The following is an 18,764-nucleotide window of genomic DNA, read 5'->3' as shown; positions in this document are numbered from 1 at the left end:
TCAAGTGTCTGAGGCCAATTTTGAACTCAGGTTTTCCTGACTCCAGGGTCAGTGCTCTATTCACTGCACCATCTAGCTGCCCCTCCCCATTTTACAAATGAGGAAACTGAAGCAGAGAGAGGTTAAGTGACTTCCTTGGTACAAAATGTCAGTGTCTGAGGCTGAATTGGAATTCCTGTCTTGATGGTCCACAATTCTATCTAATGTGTTCCCAAAGTAGTTTTTTTCCCCCCAGAACTGGGATTCAAACTCAAGTTTCTTTGCTTTAAATCCAGTGTTTTTATAACACACCATAAGGGACCCACGTGGCTAACAACTTTTATCCTAATACAGGGAAAAATTCAAGTATAGATTCTAAAAGGGCCTGAGTCTTCTTTCTATTAAGAATACATATATCACTGTTTCCCTATAACCAAATGGAACAGAGTTAAGTTCTTAGAGGTCAGAAGTGGAAACCAGGATGTTTCTACCATTTTGTAAGGAAGGGTAGGGTATAGGAGGCTGGGGTAGGGGTTGGCACACAAGAACAGACAATAGGGTTAAGCAGAAAGGAAACACTTCAAACATCCTCCATTCCACACATTCTCTGCTCTAAGATTATCTTACTCCAGAGGTGTCAAACTCTTGGGGACACCTGATTAATGTGGTCTGCAAGATTCTCTGGGTGCTGACAAAAGCAGATTAAAATATAATTGGAAAACAATACAACATATGATAATGGTCATTTGTGGATTTTTAGTAAATATGCCGCCAGCAGGAATCCATTTCTATCTGAACTTGACACCACTCTCCTATAACTTTGCTCATGCTGTTTCCTATAACCGAAATATTATCCATTTCCTTCTTTGCCTACTGCATTCTTTTTTTTTTTTTAAGCAATTGGGGTTAAGTAACTTGCCCAAGGTTACAAGGCCAGTTATTTCTGGGTGTGGTGCTAAGTATCAGAGTCCAGATTAGATTCCAGGTCATCCCTATTCTGGGGCTTGTGCTCTTACCTGCTGTGCTACCTGGCCGCCCCATGCCTACTGCATTCTTACCTATCTTGTAAGGCCCACCTCAAATCCTACCTCCTCCATAGAGCCTTCAAAGATCTCTCCCAGTGGTAATGACCTTTTCATTGTACCTCAAAACACTGTGTTTTGCATTTGGTAATATTCTTCTTGCATATTATAGTTATCTGTGTTTTTTGCATTATCCTCTTCAGAGACTGAAAGTCCCTTAAGGGCAGGTCCCAAGTCCTACAAAAACACTGCATCTTCCCCCAGCATAGTATACAGTACGTATTTTAATGCTTTTTGAATGAAAGAATGCTGGAAGGTACCTTACCTTTACAACAATGGCTAAATCCTTACTACAACATTCTGCCCAGTGATTATCCCCTGGTTGCTTAAACACTACCAGTGTTTATAGGAGAGCCTACTACTTCTCATGGGAGCCTATTTCACTTTTTGTACAGCTAAAATTATTAGGAAGCTTGTCTTTATATTAAGCTGAAGTTTACCTAGACCGAAAATTGCAACCTTCAAAATGTCTGCAGGTTATCTATTATGTCATCAGGTTAAATATCCCCAGTTACTTCAAACAATTTTCTATAAGATGGTTTTGAGTCTAATCACCATCCTGGTACACCTCTTCTATATAGGAACCAATCTGTTAAGTTCTTTTTTAAAAGTTCAGTTCAGAACTGAATACAATACTCCAAATGTGGTATAAATAATCTGCTTCTCATCTCCTTGCACTTTATTAATGATACCGCACAGCACAGTAGCTGATTTGACAGCTGAGAATTCCTAGTATGTCATAATCATATTACAGGAAAAAAAGAACCCAGAACAAATGGTAGCCAAAACTTTGACCAAGACAGAAAGCTCTCTAACAGGTCACTTGAGACTATCTCCTCTTTCCCCAGGTGAAGTTCCACATGCAACAGGTTATCCATTAATTTCTCTCCAGGAGCCTACCTGCTTCGATTCACCAGCTTCAGCTTTCACCAAGGGCATAAAGAGCAGAAGGGTCAAAGAGAGGAGGGGAAAACAATTCAGTCCCTTGCAGCTAGGAAATCCCTCCCTCCTTTCTTTCTCTTTCTTGTTACAGTACTTGTTTTAGGCTTTTAAAGCAAAATATCCAGACCCTCTTTAAAGAGAAATCTCTCCTTCCGTTTACACCGTTAAGAAGTGTCCCACACGCCTTATTACTGTAAATCACCTCCTAGGGTTGTAGAGCAAAGGAGACATGTGTCCACCCCTCTGCAAGCCGTAGAGAGATATGTTAACTATTATTACTAATAATACGTATTATTATGACCTCAGTGATCCTGAATTTCGACCACGCTTAGGAAAGAGGACTTTATTTCATCATGGAAAACCCCAACCCCTACTCCCTGCTGAAGAGCAGAGCTACAGCTTGGTGCATTCCCAGACCGGGGTGCTACCTTAAGTTTGTGAACTTGTGACTTCTCCCCTCCCCCAACTTTTAGATAACCGTATTATAAGAGGATTGGCTTCCTTCGTCATCCCCTGTATTTTGTTTTACGCCTTTCAGAGCTTCATTCTGCAAAGGGATTCACAAGCTTCTCGGCGAAACAGACCAGAAGGAGATCTCCCTCCCCTCCCCCTGCTTGCCGCAGCCCCCAGGTGCCCGCTTAGGGTCGCCCTTTGGATCCGGTGTGCGTTCGCGCTGTTATCCTGGGGGAATGTGGGGGGAAGCTGAACGCCCCCAGGCCGCGCGTGCCCCCAGGCCCCTCCCCACCTGGGCCCCAGCCCGCTGAGGGTCACCTGTAATTGTAAGAGGTGAATTTGCTGCTCTCTCTCAGCATCACCCGGTAGAGATCTAGCACTTGTGCCCGACTGGAGGCTGCCATTTTGGGAAGGGGTGGGGCAGAAAACAAACGGGTCCTTTCCCCGGAGGCCCCACTTGACACAGTGGGGCGGACTCGAATAAAAACCGGGGCCGACGAGGCGCGAGCTGCCCTCGCCTCCAGGACTGGGGCCACGGGATCGGCTTGGGACTCGACTGTCCGCCCTTGCCGGTTCTCCGGCTCCTGCCAGGGCCCTCGAAAGCTCTAGAGTCCGCGATGTTTTGGAAAAAGAAAACAGGCAGGCCCTTGGGCATCTAAGTGAGGGGAAGGCGTGGAAGTCAGGGAAAGTCAAAACCTCGGCGGGGATTCCCTGCCCGGCCAGAGCCCCAGCTGGGATCTGGAGGGTCATTGAGCTTGAAGTTGGGAAAAATAAGTGAGAACGCTTTACTCGGGGCGCCTTCCTAACCCCCCCCCCCCCGCATCACCCCCTGGTTTTCTTCTACTATTTGGTCTATTTTAAGTGCACTGACAATGCAGAGCCAGTGAAAAATAGCGCCCAACGAGGGATATCGGGGCTTGGGACGCTGCTCCATCTCCAAGATTCAGGCATGAGTGATTTTTCCAGCTTCTAGAGCTGGGAAAAGGACCTTAGAGGTCATCTAGTCCACCTGGCTCATTTTACAAATGAGGAAATTGAGACTCTTGGAGGTTGAATGATTTACACCTGTGGCAAATATAGATGGGTGTCTTTGTGTGGGTGTAAGAGGCAGAAAGTATGTCCCAGGTAAAGCAAGTGGTGCATCACCTTGCTGCAAGCTTTCCTAACTCCTTCTGTTTCCTTAGATCTTTTCAGATCCTGTCCCTGGGTCAAAGCCTGACCATGTTCATCTTAAGAGGGAAGCAGTTCCTATCCCTAGTGCTGAAGATAAAATATAGTGTTCAGATCTTGCTTACTTCCTGTACGACATTGGGCGAGCCTGGAGAAGACTCAGAACGGACAAGATAGATGTTTCCAAGTATCTGAAAGTCTGTCAAGTGAAAAAAGGATTAGACTTATTTTGTTTTGCCCCACAGTGCAGAATGAGGTGGAAGTTGCATAGAGAAAATTCAGGAAATCTCTCCTTCCCTTGCCTTCTCTTCCTCCCTCCATCCCTCCCTTCCTTCATAAGGAGAACTATCCGAAAGTGGAATGGGTTGCCTCAAGTGGTAGTAGAACCCTCCTCTCCTAGGGTCTTCAAGCAGAGCTTGAGCAATTTAGTGAGGTGGTTATACAGGGTTGCTTTTTAAGTAAGACTTGGACTTCAGAGGCCCTCTCCAACTCTGACTTCTGAGTCATTTCGCGTCTTTGGACTTCAATTGTATCACTTGTCAAATGAGAGTGTTGGTACGGATGACCTCTTTCAACCAGAGATCTATGCTCCTGTGCTGCCAAGACTAGGGACCTGTTTTAAAACTTGGCAGTCAGTTGCAACAGGCTTGCCAACCACACTTGCCCTCTCTAGCCTGTGGGCCTTTAGGTAGCTAAAGCATTGCCTGTAGTTTTAATACATTCTTACCAAAAGCAAACTGCTCTTAAGTATGTTCAGAGCAGAAAAATGACGCTCAGAGAGTATAGTACTGGCAGCACAGGGAGTTGAAGCGTGCATGGTGAAGCTGCTAGGCGAAGGCTCCTTTATTTATGTTCAGGCAGTTTTTGGGACGACTTGTTTATGGGGCCTTTCAGGAAGGACCCGCGTGAGTTTCAAGATGGCGGCGCCCAGACTGCATGAGAGTTAGGTTTAGGTCTCCAGTGGGTTCAAGTCGCTTTCCTAAAACAGAACCAGCGGCTAAATCTCCAGTTTTTGAATTTCCGGCGTCTGGGTTGTTCTGGCAGAGTAGCTGGTGAGTCCGGAGCCTACCTTCTGGAAATGTTCATGTGGGTTACTAGCAGGAGTTTGAAATTGTACCTGGATTTTTCTGACCCCAGGATTCCCTAGTGTTTGTGTTAGCCCTTAGTCGAGGCGTCTTGTCACATTGGTTTCGTGTGGAGGGGGAAATGTCAACAGTAGGTTTGGCTAGGAGGAATTCAGCTCCTTAAAAAAGAAGTCTTTATTTTTCAGTTCAAGAGTCTGCAGGAAGTTCAGAAATGAGACGGGAAGTGCGGGAAAGCCTTTTCTTCAGGCTTTTAAAAAGATGGATAGACCCTCATGCTTGCCACCTCCACAGGAAGTCGTCTGATGCACATTCCTGCCCCCCTTGACTTTGAGTAGTTTCCTGGCAGTTCAGCTTTAGACACTGGGCCGAAATTATTTCTTTTTCCCCCTCCTGTGAGAATGAATGTGAACTGAGCTCAGGACCAGGAAGGCTCGGTCAGTTCTAATCCAAATGTGGTTTGCTTGAAAAGCAGTTCAGGTATTTTCAGAGTGTTACATGAATGAAATATCATACCACAAAGACTTGTTGGAGTTTGTTTTTATACTCCGAAACAGAAGAATAATTTTCCTTGCCTTTTCTTTTTTTCATTCCCCCACTCTTCCTCTCTCAAATCTCATGTGATTTGGTATCTTTCATATCTTAACATCCTCGAATCACGTTTTGAAGAAAGTGTTCATGATAGGCATGCGTCTTCTATAAGTTTTTTACCTTTTATTTATTTATTTTTTTTTTACAATTGATCCGTGTTTTCTGACATACTTGACCCTTCCCACCTTTGCATAGAAATCACAGTATTTGAATTTGGATTAAATGTGATAGGTTTGATCGAATTCCTCATACAACTTCTATATATCAGAACATATTTTAGCTCATGTACTGCATTTATTTTTATGGTGAACTTTTCACTTGCTCCTGAGGGTTGCAACATGAGAAGACTGAATGTCAGTTTTTAAAAACAATTATAAAATTGTTAAATGATGAACTGTGCTTACCTAATTCAGGATATAGTAGTGGGGTGTTGGGGGAAGATAAGCCTTTTCATAATGCCTACTATTGCATTTGAGCCTCACAACAATTCTGACAGGTAGCTGCTACTATTTACCCAATTCTCTGATTGAGGAAAGGGCAAGTGATTTGCTCAGGTTCACATAGCTTGGCCCCAGGCCTAGATATTTGCTGCCGTTTCCCTCCCCCCTCCCTCTCCCCCTCCCTTTCCCCCTTCCTCTTCCCCTCCCTCTCCTTCTCCCTCATCCCCTTCCTCTTCCCCTCCCTCTCCCTCTATCTCCCTCCCTCTCCAATGTCTATCTATATTTTAGATAAAGTGCTCTCTATAAGTCTCATCATCATGAATTGAGAGTCAGTATTCATTTCCCTGTCCATGTCTACACAGTTTCTAGCATAAGTCCTGGTAGTCAAATTACATATCCAGAACTCACCTGCTTTATAGCCAACATATTTGCAAGGCACTATACTAGGCCCTGGAGATAGAAATACAGAATGAAAAGCAGTCCCTGACCTCAAGTTGCTTGTATTCTACTTTTGATTCCAAATCTAAACTTGTCAGCAAAATTGTAGATAAAAAGAATCTGAAATTACAAATTTACATAAATGCTTCACATTGATGTGGAACTGACTTGTGTTCTTGAGAGCTAAGTCAGCAGAGTGTAAGCTGTGGGGTATTTTACTAGGTTGAATAAACTTTGAGTACCATCCAGTAATGGTGAAGTTCATTGTTACTAGACTGGCCACAAAGTAATGAATTCTTTGGCCATAATTACCTATGAATAAAAGACAAATAAAAAATTCCCCTAATTTCACTTTCACAGTGACATACTGTTAGATCAACTGAACTACCATGTTTCCCCGATAATAAGACACTGTCTTATTAATTTTTTGGACAGAAAAACACCAGAGGGCTTATTTTCAGGGGAGGGCTTATTTTAATATAAACATTGACAGCAATTTTAATAAACAGGTAAATGTGAACAAAAAAATGTACCTTTATTCAATAAGCAAATCACTGGAGAAGAACAGGATGACGCACTCACTGCTCAGCTCTGATTGGATGCAGCTCGGAGCGTGGCGTGCGTTTGGGGGGGATGGTGCATACAGAGGGTACCGTAATGTAGCGTGTAGCGCAGGGGATCACCTTCACTACAGTAGCAATCTCAATAGGGCTTATTTTCGGGAGAGGGCTTATTTTAGAGGAATCTTGCACAGTAAGGGGAGGGCTTATTTTCGGGATAGGTCTTATTATCGGGGAAACACGGTACATCAATACTGATATTCTTTTAGTAAATGAAGCCTGAAGATAAAAGGAAGTTATTTCCCAATCGAAGAGGGCTTTATAAGTTCTTCTTGGAGAGGCAAACTAAGGAGTTGGTAGATTTATTTGATCAGTTACTCAAAAGCAAAATAAAAAATAATTTTATGAGACACTTGGGATATCTTGTCTTGTAGTTCATGATGAATTTTAGCAAAAAGAATCCATGAAAATAATAACTGACATCTATTACAATTAGATTTGAAAAGTACTTTACAGATATCTTGTTTGATCCTTATGACGACCCTGTGAAGTAGTGATCATTTCCTCATTTTGCAAATGAAAAAACTGAGGCATAGTTGGGTTAGTGAGGAACCTCTTTCCCCTCAATACTATTTCACATGGTGATTTCATTAGGTCCTATGGTTTCTATTATTATCTCTCTTCAGTTGCCTCTCAGATATGCTTGTCCAATACTGTCTCTCCAAATGTCCAGTTTCATATCTCCAAGTGCATTTGTCATCTTGAACTAGTTATCTTATAGACATCTTCAAGTCTATCCAAGATTGAACTCATTTTCTTTCCCCTCAAACCTTCCTTTTTCCTCATGTCAGTAGTATCTCCATCCTCCCAGTTACCAAGGCTTGAAACCTAGGTGTCATCGTCTACCCCTCATTCTTATCCCTTATATCCTTTCAGTGTACAAGTTCTAGCCTTTGTACTATTAAAAAATTATATCTCATATTTGCCTCCTTCTCTCCTGTGACATTGCCACAATCCTGATGCATGCCCTCATCACTTCATGCCTAGACTATTGCAGTAGTCTGCTGGTTGGTCTCTGTCTCAAGTCCCTCCCCTCTCCAGTAAATCCTTCATTCATTTGTTAAATCAGTCTTCCTAAAGTACAGATCTGACCATGTCACTCTGCTAGGCAATGCTGGTGATTGCCTCTTACCTTCAAGATCAAATATAAAATCCTCTGGTTTTTAAAGCTCTTTTGTTACTTGACGCTTTTCTACCTTTCTTCTTATACCTAACTCCTCTCCGTGTACTCTGTTTTTGTTTGTTTGTTTGTTTATCTTTTTTTGAGGGCAGTTGGGGGTAAGTGACTTGCCCAAGGTCACACGGCTAGTTTTTTTGGGGTGTGTTAAGTGTCTGAGGCTGGATCCAAACCCAGGTCCTCCTGTCTCCATGTACTCTGATCCATTGATACTGGTCTCCCTACTTCTTCTTGGCATTTTCTCTGGTTGTTCCCCATTTCTCTCCCTCTTCATCTCTACATTGTGGATTCCCTGGTTTCCTTCACATCTCAAATAAGGTCCTACCTTCTGCAAGAAGCCTTAGCCATTTGTCCTTAGTCTTAGCTTTTTCCCTTAGCACCTTTTGAACAGGTGACCCTGTTCATCCTTCTTGTAATTTTGTTTGTTTGCATCTTCTCTCTCCCAATAGACTTTGAGCTTCTTGAGTAATGGATTATTTTATGCCTTTTTTTTTTTTTGGTCATTGATTAGCTTATTTATTCCTGGAACATAGCAGACACTTAATAAATACTTATTGATTAATTTACCTACATGTAGGTGATCACACAATTGGATAGAAGTAGTTCTATGAATTCAAAACCAAATCTCTGACTCCAAATCCAACAATCTTTATGATTTTCCTGCTCAGTGTAATGATAATAATGATGGCTAACATTTATATGGCACTTATGTGCCAGGCACTGTCCTAAACACTTTACCAATATTATCTCATTTAATCCTGAAAATAGCCCTTAGAGATAGATGCTATTATTATCCCCATTTTACAGTTGAGGAACCTGAGGCAAACAGACATTAAGTGATTCAGTCAGGGTCCCATAGCTAATAAGTATTTGAGGTTGGATTTGAACTCAGGTCTATCCTGATTCTAGACCCAGTATTCTATCCACTGCATCACTTAATACTGGTAACTGTTGCAGAGGATAAAGTATTAGAAGAAATTTTGTGAAGCAGTTGAAAATTCTAGACAAATCGAAACACTCATTAATAGTTGATGACTTTATTTTGAAAGTGACACAGGAAGAAATGGTGAAATGTGTGTTAAAACATGGTTCAGACTAAAGAAATGGAAGAAGCCAAAGACTTGTGGACTGCTTTGAAGCCTTACACTTGGCTATCATGAATATGTCCTTCCAGAAAGTGTACTGGAAATCATGAGCTGAAGGCATCATCACAAAAGTTAGACTGTATTCTAACAGACTTCTAAGTCCTTGCACCCAGCATTCTCTCTGATTGGTTTTGCATATGAAAATAACTATGCTCTCTGAGCAGCACCTGCCTGAGAGTAGTTTATTACAATCAAATAAAATTTACTAAAAGCTTCATCTGACAGACATTTAATGATAAAATTATAACATGGCTTATTTATTTAGACATTTATTGATTCAGCAAATTAAGCTATTAGTATAAATGATAAATAAGAGAAGATCTTTGTCCAGAATGAGTTTATAATTATCTAGCACAGTGCTTTGCCAGAAGTAAGATTTTAATGTTTGTTGAATTGGATATACTTAAGTATTATTATATTGCATTGTAATTAGGCAACTCTCATCATTAGGTGGCTGGCAACCAGGTGATGCCTTTTTTCCCTCTAGAGTAGCTTATGAAGATAATTATTAAGGTAGGGAGAAGTTGTCAATCTACTTGAATCAATAGATAACCCACACCAGTGAAACTATAGTTATGTTTTACTAATAAATTAAGCACAAAGCCCAGTAGAGAAACAGTCAGGCCGTAGTTCTGTCTCAGTATTGAAATAAGCAGCTCCTGTGAAACTATATTCTAAATTAGTTTTACACAGCCCCAACAAATATTTAGTTTTTCACTTTTCATTTGGTTAGTTCAAATCCCTAGTCAGCATCATTCTGACAGTTCTAGGAGAAGCTGTGTTTCCTGTAATATGTTACTGAACTGACTCTTGAAGGAAGCCAGGTAAGCCAGAAGTTAGAGGAGAGGAAGGAGAGCATTCCAGGTATGGGACATTGTCAGTGAAAAGGCAAGGCTTTGGCAAGTTGGAATGGGGTATGAGGAAAAGCAAGAAGGTAAGTGTCACCGAATGGTGAAGAATGTGGAGGGGAGTAAAGTGTAAGAAAACTGAAAATGTAGGAAGGGGACAGGTCGTGAAGTGCTTTAAAAACCAAGCAAGATTTCATATTTGAGTCTGGAAGTCAGAGGGAGCTGAAGACATTATTTGGGTGTGATTCAGGAAGACATAAGTTCAAGTTTAGTCTTAGATTCTTTCTAGCTCTGTGACCCTGGGCAGGTCACTTAATGTCTGCCTACCTCAGTTTCCTTACCTGTATGGGGAACATAGCACCTACCTCAAAAGGTTGTTGTGAAAAGATCAAATGAGATAGTGTCCGTAAAGGCTTAGCACATCAGCTGTTTGGCACATAGCTCTTGCTTAATAAGTATTTATTCCTTTACCTTCTCCAGGTGGAATTTGTCATGTAGGGGAGTGTGATGTGGTCTCACCTTCCCTTTTTTGTCTGTTTTGAGACTATGTCCCCTTCTCTTGCCCAGCTTTGAAGTGCTGTGGCCTTTTATGGGTTTGATCCCACAACTGACGAGCACTGAAACTTCGACTCTTTCTGACCTAGACTCATTCTTTTCACTTAGGGGACCACTGTAGGGCCCACCATATTGATGCTGGACAGAGTTGGGACACCCAGTTTGCTTAGACCACTGTAGCTCATAACTCCTGATCCTACCAGCCTCAGTATATTCTATAGCAGAGATTGCAAATTTTGTATTTGATCCTGGAGCTAGTAGTTGTCTGTCTGTGTGTGTGTGTGTGTGTGTGTGTGTGTGTGTGTGTGTGTGTGTGAGAGACATAATCAGACCAGCATTTTATTTATTTATTTATTGCTTTTTTGGAGGGCAGTTGGGGTTAAGTAACTTGCCCAAGGTCACATGGCTACTAAATGTTAAGAGTCTGAGGTGTCTGAGGCTGGATTTGTACTCGGGTCTTCCTGATTCCATGGCTGGTGCTCTGTTCACTGCACCACCTAGCTGCCCCTCAGACCTGCATTTTAAAAAGGTTACTTTGGCTGCCTAGCGGAGAATAGACTGGAGTAGGGAGAGACTTGAGGCAGAGACTGGCCTGAAGTTCTTTGCCACAGTTCATGTATGAATGAGATGATAACCTACCCCTTCATGCTGACTGTGAATGGAAAGAAGAGGACACTCAGGAGAGATGTTGTGGAAGGAGGAACAAGACTTGGCAGCAGGTTGACCATGGGAGGTTGATTGTGAGTAATAAGTGGGGGATGACAGCAAGGTTGCTAGACTGGGAAAGAGGGTAGCAAGAGCTCCTCCAAGGCACTTGTGCTTCTCTGTCTCCCTAGTGCTCAGCACAGTGCGTGGCACATAGGACACACTTAGTCGCTGTTTATTGACTGATGACTAGTGCCAGTAGGTAGGCAGGTTAGGAGAAGGGGACTTTTTTGGGGAAAGGTAGAGTTCAGTTTTGGACATGTTGAGTTTGAGATATGTACAGGACACTCTGAGGCATCCACCGATTGAGACGTTGGTGATTCAAGGCTGGATGTCAGGAGAGAGGTTAGGGCTGAATAACCATCTTAGAATCATCTGCATAGAGGTAGTAAGTGAAAGAGCTAGGGTTTGAACTCATTTTTCCCTGGTAGCAACAGCCTTCTTATAGTTGACTCTTGGACCACTGTGAGACCTCTGTTTGGCTGATCAAATGTAGAGTGTAGGCTGGCTAATAAACTTTCAAATTATGTTTTCAACAAAACTCAGCTATTAAATACTAAGTAGCAGTTGTTGTTTAATAATTGCTCTATTCACTCCAAGGAGTACTGAGTTGCAGTATCGTTCCTTAGAGTTGCAAAGTTTGTTAATTTTAAAAATTGTGTTGCTCAGTTGTTTAAGTCAAATATAGCTCCTCAATGACCCCATTTGGGGTTTTCTTGTAAAGATATTGGAGTGGTTTGCCACTTCCTCTCCAGCTCATTTTAAAGATGAGGAAACCAAGGCAAACAGGGTTAAGTGACTTGCCCAGGGTCACAGAGCTAATATGTGTCAGAGACAAGATTTAAATTTAGGAATAGTTTTCCTTACTCTGGGCCCAGCACCCTATCCCCTGTGCCACCCAATTGTCTTCAATCTATTAGTATAAGACTGTTATGTCAAAGATTGTCTACGAGTACTTCCTGCTTTTAAAAGGCAAATTACCCTAATAGCAGTGAATTATTATGTGAATAATAAGCTGTCTAACATGTTATTCACTGGCTTTAAGCTGCCTGCCAAAACAATCTATAATGAAATGCTTGTGTAGAATAAAGGGTGCTCATTATGATATAATGAAGAAATAATTCTCTTCACATAATTAATGAGTGGATCTAAGCCTTTTGTGCATATTCTTTGTTTCTATTGCTCCTTTTCTAGTGCTATCTTTTCATTTTAATGAATTATATGCCTTCTTTTCTAGTGCTATCTTTTCATTTTAATGAATTATATGCCGATCTGTGTTGCAAAAGTGATATAATTCAAATAGGACCTTGAATTTGACCTATTGTAGTCAGTTTGGGAGCACAGTTAAGTTTTAGGTCTGGAGTCATGTTTATGTCTTGAATGCTGTATATTCCTTGTTGTGATAGTAATGGCAATTAAAGATTCCCCTGTATTGGCTTGGTTTTCAAATTGATTGTGTTAAAACCCAGAGCTTGTTAATCCCACCTGTGGGATGGACTTTTTGATGTGAAAAGAAAGTCCTGAACTGGGAGGAGCTGGTGACGTAGATTTGGAGAGACAAGAGAGAGGCGGAAGATCTTTTTGGAAGCAGCACCTCGTGGAGAGAGACTAGGAGAATTGCTGGTGGCTGCTTTGAATTGCCCTGGACTTTTGAGACCTGCCCCCTGAGCTGCCAAGGACTGAGGAGACATGGCTGTTTTGCTGGTACTTTGTCTGTCTGTTTTGATGTTGTTTTGCCAGATTTGTCCACTGGTGAAAGACAGTCCTTTTGTTGAAGAAGTCCTGGAACCTGGCTGTTCGCTAAGAAGCCCTGAGACTGTCCTGCAGACAGAGAGTGAATACTGTCCACTGGTGAGGGACAGTGCTGTTGTTGCAGGGGTCTGAAGACTGTCCTGCAGACAGAATGAATACTGTCCACTGGTGAAGGACAGTGCTGTTGTTGCAGGGGTCTGGGAGCCTTTCTGTTGGTTCAGAAGCCCTGAAGAAGGATTTTCTTGTTGTATGTTTACAGAAATCCTGGGAGAGGGCTTTGCTAATGTGTTCAGGGGTTCTAGGACTGTTCTACAGACAGAGGATAAATTCATGAAGGGATTGGCAATGTATCTTATGGCCTTGCTAAGCCTTGTCTCCCCAGGAACTAAGATTGCTGAGAACTTGCCTCGTGTCAAGATGAAGAAAAGACCTCCATTTGGGTATTAAGTGCTGTGTTTAAACTTGATGTAACTCTGGGGTAGATTCAATTGTGATCCAGGGGTGGGGAACTTTTGACCTTATTGTGCTCTGTGATTGACAGATGAAGGTACTTTACCTATGTTTGGAAACTAATCTCCATTTGAGAAGAGGGGTTTTGTGATGGACCAAATGAAGGTATAGCCTAGGGGTGGAGAAGTATTTAGAACAGGGACTTTGTAATTGATTGAATGATTGGAAGGTCCTGGGGTGGGGTAGTCCTTGGAGATTATTTAATCACATTTAGTAAATGCTGTATTTGGAATGATGTCATGTTTTGATCTTCTCTGTTCTTGGTTTGTCACTGAATAAAATAGAGAGCACCTATGCTGGTATTTTGAACTTGGGAAGTTGCCTTTGCTTGGTATTATATTACACTTGTGTAGCCATAAAACATCTAAATGACCTTTGTAGCATTTTTATTGGGTAACTTGGTTATATTCCAGCATCTATACTTGGATTTTAATTTAGTCATATTTTTAATGGAGTTCTCTCTTATTTGCACAGCTTTTGTAAATGAGTGTTGTATCATTTTTATTGAATAACTTAGTTTTATTTCATGCATGTATGTTTGAATTTTAATGTAGTGGGTCACATTTTTAATAGAATTCTCTTATTTGTAAAGCTAACTAGTATATATAAATAATCTTGATACATAATTCAGAGATTCTGAAATGTTGATTTTGATGTAACTTTTAGTCTTTTAAGCTACATTTACATTTCTCCCTATTAGCATCCCTTTGATAAGGCTTAGTGATAACCAGTTTAATAGGTCTTTTTTAGTTGTCTGTTCATATAGATGAATAATTTCCTCTTGGGAGGGCTCTTCTGAGGCTCATTAGCAACTCTGTATAAGCACTTTTCAAATACACTTAATTAAAATCTATTTTGAGGGTCTTAGAAAGTCATAGCAAATTGCTAATAGAGATTCCAACTTCATTGATCCCTTGTCCTGCTATCTTAGAGTTCCCTAGCTGTAGGCAGACACCCTGAAATGTTGAGTAAGTTGACAGTTGATTTTACAAAATATCTTACCTCTCAGCAAGAGGTTTTCCTTTTGCTTCATTTAAGATAAAATAAGTCTCTTCTTCCCCCTCCCTGACACATAGCAAGATAGATTTAACTAAATATGAATATTTATTTTAGTATAATTTTCAGCAATAGAGCTCTGCCTTTCTCCCCTGCCAGTTATAATAGATGACCATTTTGGAGTAGTGTTTTTGGTTGCCTGATTTTAGTTGTATATTTAGATTTAAAAAATTAATATATTGGTAGAGAAAATGAGTTGGAATTATTCCAAAAATATTAGAAGTTCTGATGAAAGTTACTGTCATGTAAGTTTTTAATAAATTTGGGATATAAATCACAAAATCAGCATCATAGAATTTTAGTGTTGGAATGGACCATGATCAGTCAGTTAAAATGTAGTTAAGTACCTGCTGTGCACCATGCACTGTGCTAAGCACTGAAGATACAAACATGAAAACAATATCATCCTTGCCCTTAAGGAACTTAAAACTCTCAAAAGAAAGCTGAAAAGAGTGGGGGAGGTAGGTACTGGGAAGTCATCCTGTTGCAGGTACATGGTGGAAAAACCTGTCTCAAAATGTAGCCAGATGGGAAGGCAAGAAGTAAGATGATATTCTGTCCTGGGCCCCCTCTTTAAAGAGAGATTTTGGAACACAGAAGGTGGTAATGAGGTGGGGTTCCAGGATCTGTTGGGATCTTCCAGGATGATGAAGTTTTCCCCATAATCAGTTCCTAAGCCACAATATATAGAAATCAGTGGCAATCCAGCTTAACCCATACATGAAAAGTGATCCCCACTATAATAGACAGGACAAGTTACCTTCTGGGCTCTGCTTGAGCACCTCCTTGGAAAGGGAACCTGCTTCCACCTGAAGCAGCTTATTCTGCCTTTGGAGAGCCCTAATTGTTATGCTCTTATTCCAGTTATGAAGTCTAAATACTTCTTATTTGTGTCTCTTTGCAGTCTCTTTTCATTTCTCCTGCTTCTCCTTTCTGAGGTCAAACGCTGATATCATTTGTCTCTTTACCTTCCTCTGGCCTCTGTAGCCAGACAGAATGATTCTAATTCAGGGGTTCTTATTTTTAGATCCATGAATTTGTTTTTAAAAATATTTTGATAGCATTATTTCAGTATAATTGGTTTTTCTTTTAATCCTATGTATTTTATTTTGTGCATTTAAATTTATTATTTTTGAGGAGTTCATAGAATTTACTGCCTAAGGGGTCCTTGACACATAGAAGGTCTAGAACTCTCTTCAACATGACAGACTTTCTTATACTTGTCCTGCCTGAGTCTTCTCTTATCCAAGTTTAATATTACTACTTTTTTCAACTGATCTTCATATAACAGACTCAGAGCCCTTCCTTCATCATCTTGGTAACTGCTCTGTGGATGCTTTAAAAAAAATTTACAAAGTGTTATTTACTTTGTAGATATAACAAAAATATAGGTACTAACATTTTCTTCCTCTCTGCACACATATACCTGGGGACACTCCCCTATACCACCTCACTTCCTGGGCTCAGACTTAATAACATTTATTACAAAGTATTTATCCTATTAAAATCCGTTTGGAATGTGGCATAACCAATGACTTACCTCTCCCATTTGGCTGTCATTATTCAGCTTCTATGCTGGATCAAGCAGGTCACCTGGAACTTTGTTCCTCACTGAGATCAACTGTCCATAAAATCTAGCATGGACTCCCAACTTCTGGACCTCTGGTGTCTCAACAAGTTCTCAGCCTAATTGGATACTCTTTCACCTAAGAACAGGGAAGAATAAATTGTTTAGAAAGGACCATGTGTTATTAGCCATGTGGTGGTGACCCTAAGTGGGAAGATAAAAGCCTGAGGTTTACAGAACTTCTCACTCAAACAGGTAGAAAAGTTCTTGTGGATGCTTTCTACCTTATGAATATCCTTTCTAAAATATAGAAATAATGAGGGACAGCATGATACAGTGGAAACAGCATTGAATTTGGAACCAGAGAACCTGGTTTTGTATTCCATCTCTATAACTTACTACCTGTGTGACATAGGGCAAGTCACTTAACCCCTTTGGGCTCCCTTTCTCTACCTAAAAAGAAAGGAATTATACTGGATTTCCTCTAAAGTGCTTTCAGTTCTAAATCAGTAATGCAATGGGATGTGGCCTGGCCTTGGCAGAGTACAAAGGGGTTACCATTTCCTTCTACCTGGAAGCCAGACCATTCTTACTGCAACCCAGAATCTTATTAGCTTTTTTTTTTACCTGCCTCAGTATCCTCTTGGGGCTTATTGAGCTTGTTGTCCTCTACGTTTTCCAGGTCTTTTTCAGACAAATTGTTGCCTACTAATGCCCATTTTTAAACTTCTGATTGATTTTTTTGAACCCAAATATGATTACAGTTACTCCTATTAAATGTAGTGTGACATTCTAGGCTAAGATCTTTTGGGATACTGATTCTATCATCCAATGTAGCGGTTTCCTTTAATTTTGTGTCACCTGCAAATTTGATAAATATGCCATCTGTACTGTTGGAAGTGGACCTTATGTCAACACTCTGTTGGTGTATGTTCCATCTGGGGACAAAATAAGGCACTCATAACTCACTGAATGGTTAGACTAAGGAAGTTTATTTAACTTTGACTTAGCAAGGATAAATAACTAGGATACAGTGAAACTTAGCTTCTATAGATATTTCTCCCTGCATATGAAACTATGTCTGTCCAGCAGTGTAAATTTGCTGACTTGAATAGTCATCAGACATTCACCACACCAGAGGGACCCTTACTCCACATTGGTGGGACTTTTATGCCCTTAGAGACAGGGGCCAATCAGGTTTTGAGACAGCTTTGTTGCATCTTAGGAAAGACTAATTAAACAGCATCAAGACCAAGCCAAAACCACTTGGAGTAATCTATTGGAAACCTAGTTCTAAGTTGGCTTCAAAGAATTGAGTTCAAGCCATTCAGGCAGTTCTAATCCAAGTGTACTGTCATAACTCTAATTTCTGTCTTCTCCACAGAGATATTAGGGGATAGTTTGTCAACTTCTTTGTTAAAATTTAAGTAAATTATATTTCCGTTATTTCTTTTATCTATAAATAAGATCACAATTTCTGAAAAGGACATTAGGCTAATATGTCACATACTGTTCTTGATGAAGTCATTCTGGAGAGACTTAACATAGGGAGACCAAAAGAGACCAAAGAGGCTCCTTGAAAGGTGATAGATGCCTGACCCCAACCAGTACCTGTGTGAGATCATAATAATGACAGTAATAATAATTAATATACTGCCATTATGTTTGTAAAGCACTTCAGATTTATTACACTCTTATCCTCACAGCAGCCCTGAGAGATCTTTATGGACATTTTATGAGGAAGCAGGTTAGATTACTTGCCCCAGGTGGCACATGTAAGTGAGCATCTTAGGGGGGTTTGAGCCCCATTCTTCCTGATGCCAAGTCCAGTGTTCTATCTGATGTACAACTCTGCCTCTGCTTAGCAGCAGGTGGTTGCTAGAGATATTGTGGAGTTGGGAATGACAAGATTTAATATCTGATTTAGATGTGTAGGATGAGAGAAAAGAAGGAATCAGGGATAATGTCAAGGTTCTGGACTTGGGGGATTAGAAAATGTGGTGGTGTGTGCAACCACGAAAAGGGAAGTTCAAAAGATGGGAAGGTTTAAAGGGAAAGATGATGAGTTTAGTTTTTGATATGTTGAATTTGAAGTGCTTATGGGACATCTAGTTTGAAATATCTAATAGGCAGTGGAGACTTGTGACTAGAGCGCAAAAGAAACTGGGGGAGAGTGTGTGTATGTGTATGTGTGTATGCTGATGAAGTCAACAAGTAACACAGTGTATATAAGAGTGTAAGAGAGTAAATGAGTGTAATAAATATATTTTGAGAGACTAGAAAAAGGCCCAGGACAGAGCTTTGGGAGCATCTACATTTTAGTTCAATATCCTATGTGAATATCCTAGTTATAGAATTGTATCGTGTTTCCCTTCCATAATAAACTGTCCCATCTCTTCAGTCAGATTCCTAAAATGGGAAGAGGCACTGTCACTGGGAAATAGAGCCCTGGTATGAGTACTTTGGTTGGGACTATCAACTAATTAGACAGTAGACCTAAGTATGCATTCTATGTAACTGTTCCTGATTTTCTGTACCCCAGAACTCTGTCTCTTACTTAGCTTCTCTTGGGTGCCAGCTAGTCTTTGTTGATAGTAGCTGCATGGTGGGCATAGGTTTATTCAAGTTAGATTAAATTAATTACCTATCAGG

General features: G+C 40.7%; 2 protein-coding genes across 8 annotated transcripts in view; one reads left to right on the top strand and one right to left on the bottom strand.

Annotated features, from left to right (window-relative positions):
• Positions 1 to 2,923, bottom strand: part of LYRM4 (LYR motif containing 4) — a 214,924-nt gene extending 212,001 nt beyond the window's left edge. For both annotated transcript variants that reach the window (XM_069103547.1, XM_069103548.1), the window contains exon 1: positions 2,775 to 2,923. In XM_069103547.1, coding sequence (XP_068959648.1) covers positions 2,775 to 2,860 — 86 coding nt within the window. In that variant the 5' untranslated portion in view covers positions 2,861 to 2,923. The remainder of the gene's footprint in view (positions 1 to 2,774) is intronic.
• A 1,568-nt stretch (positions 2,924 to 4,491) lies between these two features.
• FARS2 (phenylalanyl-tRNA synthetase 2, mitochondrial) overlaps positions 4,492 to 18,764 on the top strand; it is a 631,346-nt gene continuing 617,073 nt past the window's right edge. For 4 of the 6 annotated variants that reach the window (XM_069103545.1, XM_069103541.1, XM_069103542.1 and 1 more), the window contains exon 1: positions 4,493 to 4,678. The gene's annotated coding sequence lies outside the window, so the exon portion shown is untranslated. Of the gene's footprint in view, positions 4,679 to 18,764 lie in introns of all 6 variants that reach the window. The other 2 variants (XM_069103546.1, XM_069103544.1) reach the window with 1 other exon arrangement.

This window comes from Petaurus breviceps, unplaced genomic scaffold (assembly GCF_028583685.1).
Source record: "Petaurus breviceps papuanus isolate PSGF00001 unplaced genomic scaffold, PetGlider_PUasm1.0 582, whole genome shotgun sequence".
Taxonomy (NCBI): domain Eukaryota; kingdom Metazoa; phylum Chordata; class Mammalia; order Diprotodontia; family Petauridae; genus Petaurus; species Petaurus breviceps.
Note: the sequence above shows the minus strand (reverse complement) of the source record. Positions and strands in the feature narration are given on the sequence as shown.